Genomic DNA, 4731 nt, shown 5'->3' with positions numbered 1-4731 from the left:
GTGCCGGTGCGGGTCGCGGTACGGGCGCTGGTCCCGGTGCCGGTTCCGCGTGCGGGTCCCGGTTCCAGCGCGGTTCGGGCCCGGTGCGTGTCCGGGGTCCCGGTCCCGGTCCCGGTGCCGGTCCCGGTGCGGGTCCCGGTAGGGGCGCTGGTCCCGGTGCCGGTTCCGCGTGCGGGTCCCGCCCCCGCCCCTCCCCTCCTCGCCCCGCCCCTCCTCGCCCCGCCCCTCCTCCCTCCGGAGAGGCGTGTCTCCCCGGCCCCGCCCCGGGGGCGTGTCCCCGCGGGCGGGGCGGGGCGGGGCGGGGCCGTCCCGGCCGGCGGGCGCTGCGCGGCGCGGCGCTGCCGGGGGCTCGGCGGGCGCGGGGCGGCGCGGGGCGCTCGGCGGGGCCGCCGCCGCATGGCGCGCGGGGCGGCGCGGGCCGGGGCCGGGGCCGCGGGCGGGGGGAGCTGCCCCGGCGCGGTGGCGCCGCCGCCGCAGCAGCCGCAGCAGCGAGCGGCCGTCCCGGGGGCGCGGGGGCGGCGGGGCCGGGCCATGGCGGCGCTGTAGCCGCGGGGCCGGGGCCGGGGCCGGGCGATGGCGGCACTGCGGTTGCGGCTGGCCCTGTCGGTGCTGTGGCAGCTGGCGGCGGCCGGGCGCGGGTTGGAGCTGGGGGCGCTGGAGGGGCCACGGGGACGGGCGGCGCGGTGCCAGCCCGTCGACATCCCCATGTGCCGGGGCATCGGGTACAACCTGACCCGCATGCCCAACCTGCTGGGCCACGAGAGCCAGCGCGAGGCCGCCCTGAAGCTGCACGAGTTCGCCCCGCTGGTGGAGTACGGCTGCCACGTCCACCTGCGCTTCTTCCTCTGCTCCCTCTACGCGCCCATGTGCACCGACCAGGTGAGCGCCAGCATCCCCGCCTGCCGCCCCATGTGCGAGCAGGCCCGCCACAAGTGCGTCCCCATCATGGAGCAGTTCAATTTCGGCTGGCCCGAGTCGCTCGACTGCGGCAAGCTGCCCACCAAGAACGACCCCAATGCCCTCTGCATGGAGGCCCCCGAGAACGCCTCGGCCGCCGAGCCCCACAAGGGCCAGGGCATGCTGCCCGTGGCCCCCCGGCCCTGGCCGCCGGGCACCGCTGAGGGCCGGGGACCCAACGGCCTGGGGGCCTGCGACAACCCCGAGAAGTTCCAGTACGTGGAGAAGAGCCTCTCCTGCGCGCCCAGGTGCTCCCCCGGGGTGGACGTCTACTGGTCCCGGGAGGACAAGGACTTCGCCTTCATCTGGATGGCCGTCTGGTCCACCCTCTGCTTCGTCTCCACCGCCTTCACCGTCCTCACCTTCCTGCTCGACCCCCACCGCTTCCAGTACCCCGAGAGGCCCATCATCTTCCTCTCCATGTGCTACAACGTCTACTCCGTGGCCTTCATCATCCGCTCCGTGGCAGGGGCGGAGAACATCGCCTGCGACCGGGAGAACGGCGAGCTCTACATCATCCAGGAGGGGCTGGAGAGCACAGGCTGCACCATCGTCTTCCTCATCCTCTACTACTTTGGCATGGCCAGCTCGCTCTGGTGGGTCGTCCTCACCCTGACCTGGTTCCTGGCTGCCGGGAAGAAGTGGGGACACGAGGCCATCGAGGCCCACAGCAGCTACTTCCACATGGCCGCCTGGGGCATCCCGGCCATGAAGACCATCGTCATCCTCACCATGCGGAAGGTGGCAGGGGACGAGCTCACGGGGCTGTGCTACGTGGGGAGCATGGACGTCAGCGCCCTGACCGGCTTCGTCCTCATTCCCCTCTCCTGCTACCTGGTCATTGGCACCTCCTTCATCCTCACGGGCTTCGTCGCCCTCTTCCACATCCGGAAGATCATGAAGACGGGCGGCACCAACACGGAGAAGCTGGAGAAGCTGATGGTGAAGATCGGTGTCTTCTCTATCCTCTACACCGTCCCGGCCACCTGCGTCATCGTCTGCTACTTCTACGAGCGGCTGAATGTGGATTACTGGAACCTCAGGGCCCTGGAGCGCGGCTGCCGGCACCTCCCCGGCCGGCGGGCCGCCAACTGCTCCCTGGAGGCCTCGGTGCCCACCGTGGCCGTCTTTATGCTAAAGATTTTTATGTCGCTGGTGGTGGGCATCACCAGCGGGGTGTGGGTGTGGAGCTCCAAGACGCTGCAGACCTGGCAGAGCCTGTGCAACAGAAAGCTGGGCATGAGGACGAGGGGCAAGCCCTGCAGCGGGGTGAGCTGCGGCGGGGTGCACTGCCACTACAAAGCCCCCACGGTCATGCTGCACATGACCAAGACGGACCCGTATCTGGACAACCCGACGCACGTCTAGAGAGGGGGCTGCCCCCTCCCCGGGGATGGCGCGCCGGGGGAAGCTCACGGGTAAGGGGCGAGGGGATGCTGCTGGGGGCGAGGGCAGAGGCTGAGCGGGAGGTGGGGTGCGCACTGGTTTGGGGCGGTGAGGCCCACGGGACACCCCCCCGGCACCGCTCGATCCTGACAAGTAGCTGCTTTTTCCTAGAGGTTGTTTTGTTGTTGTTGCTGTTGCCAAATCCAGTGACTCTTCTAACGCTTTCTTTTGGGGGGGCAGCAGGGACGGGGCAGGGAGGGGAATAATCCAGTCCGTGTTTATTTAATTCTGTAATTTATTTTAGATTTTTTTTTTTTTTTTAATCATTAGCTGCGAGGAATGGAAAAAACAATAAACCCTGGATGTGTTATTTCAACCGAGCCTGGTGCTGTTTGGAGGAATTCGAGGGGGTCGAGAGCAGTCCCACGGGAGCCCCCCCAGCTCAGCGGGTTGGGCCCACGGTCCCCGTGGCGGGTGCATGCCGGGCCCGGGGGGCTCTCGTGCTGGTGGAAAAAGGAGGAGTGTGCGGTGCCAGGGTGCCGCTGGCTGCGGCGGAAGCGTGGTACCGGGGGGGTCCCTGCGTCCAGCTCCCCCCGTGGCTTCCCCGGGGGCCGGTTCTGGCGCCCACCGCCTCCCGGCCGCGGAGGAGGATTTTCCTGTGCTGTCACGCTAACGAATCATCTTTTCCACTCCGTGCTCTGTAGGTGATGTTTGTCGGTGCCATCAGCTGCCGGGGCCTCGGTGCCAGGCGAGGGGGCTTGGCGCTGTGGCACCCAGGGCACGGCAGGCCAGAGGCCAGGGTGGTGGGCTGCGGAGCGGGACCTTGGGGCGGAGAGGGTTCGACTTTGATGTCCCACGCAGAAGCCCGAGGTGTGGGTAATGGAAACTTCTGGGCAGCTTTATTTATCCCCCGCTCCAGTTACAATCCCAGCTTGCCTTCCCCATTGTCCGGAGGGAAATTCAAGCCTCTGCTGATGTCGCTGGGGCTGGTGTGGGGAGCCGGGGCCGTCCTCACTGCAGGCTGGCCGGGGCGCAAGGTGGGCAGTGGTGGTGGGTGCCGCTGTCCTCCTGGGCAGGGTGGCTCTGCCGGGGGCTCAGCGGTGGGGGCTACTGCCCACCCTGCCCCGAGACAGCTTGCGGAGGGTGCAGCTCGTCTCTGCAGAGGGTTCCTGGGGCTGGTTTGCCCGGCTGCCCCCGGGGATGCGCAGTGGATTCCCAGTGTCAGGGGGAGAGAGGGGCTCTGCCCTGGCCCCACGGTGGGCAAGGGGCTGTGGGCAGGGACACAGGCAGCCCTGGCGATGCTCAGACTTGTCCATCATCTAATTGCCTGTTAATTAGGCAGTGTGCAGGCTGGGGCAGTGCTGGGCCCCAGCGAGGGTCTCTGGGGCCCTCGTCCCTCTTGTCCAGGGGGCAACAAGCCAGCGAAGGACCCTCCTTTCAGCACCCGAATTAGCACCCGCTACCTGCCCACACCTCCGCCCCGGCAAAGCCCTTGTAGCTCAGAGCCCCGTGTCAGGGCTGCAGCTGACGGAGAGGTGCAAGACCCCCGGCCCCGAGCTGGAGGTGGTGGCAGGGACTGGGTTTGGCGGACCCTCGCCCGCCGCTGTGCTGTGCCGGGGCTTTGTCCTGCCATGCTTGATGCGGCGAAGTGCCTTTCATCCGCTCCCCCCGGGGGGTGCGGGGACGGCGGGAGAACTGATGTGACAAAAGCCTTCGCCTGCCCCAGGAGCTGGCGCGGCAGCGAGGTGCGAAGGAGCCCCCACGCGCGTGGTTTGGGGTGCTGGGAGGCAGGCGTGCTCCTGGCTGGGCCGGTGGCCACCCAGCCCCTTCCCTGGGCTGGTGGTGGTGGTGATGCCAGGGCAGGGACCCTGCCTGGCCCCCAGCGCTGAGGGGGGGTCACAGCCTGATGGGCTCCCCCCGGCTGCCACGGGAGGGTTTGTTTGGGCAGATAAAAGGGCCGTGACCTGGGGCAGCAGAGTCAATATTGGCTGTGGGACAGGCTCCAAAGTCCAGCCCGGGGAGCCGGACACAGCGCAGGGCTGGGGCTGCCCTGGGAGGGGGCACAGGGCCACGTCTCTGTGCCAGAAGTACAGTCCATGCACCAAACCCCCCCCTGCCCCCCAGGGCTGCAGGCAGGCCACCCCACGGCGCTGAGCCCTGAGCCAGCTCGGTGCACCTTTGGCTCGCACACCCAGACACACAACACAGCGATGGTGCTGGGGCGTGCACGTGTCCTGGCGCGCGGCGGGGACAGCCTGCCCTTGAGCACCCCGGTCCTTGCCAAGCAACTCGCTGCCTCTCAAGCGCTCACCCAGATAACTGGTCCCACTGGGCCCCAGCTATCGGGCGACGATGGCGCCCGACCACCACATGCTATCAGCTCCGGCA

The 4731-nt window shown here is 68.5% G+C and overlaps 1 protein-coding gene across 1 annotated transcript; it reads left to right on the top strand.

The window, feature by feature from the left end:
• The first annotated feature begins 573 nt into the window (after positions 1–573).
• On the top strand, positions 574–2408 carry FZD9 (frizzled class receptor 9). Its single transcript, XM_059829155.1, has one exon. It carries the CDS (start codon positions 574–576, stop codon positions 2323–2325), a length of 1752 nt encoding a protein of 583 aa, XP_059685138.1. The 3' UTR covers positions 2326–2408.
• The last annotated feature ends 2323 nt before the right edge of the window (positions 2409–4731 follow it).

Source organism: Gavia stellata, chromosome 25 (genome assembly GCF_030936135.1).
Source record: "Gavia stellata isolate bGavSte3 chromosome 25, bGavSte3.hap2, whole genome shotgun sequence".
Lineage (NCBI taxonomy): Eukaryota > Metazoa > Chordata > Aves > Gaviiformes > Gaviidae > Gavia > Gavia stellata.
The sequence above is the reverse complement of the archived record's forward strand: the minus strand, read 5'-3'. Positions and strand labels throughout refer to the sequence as shown.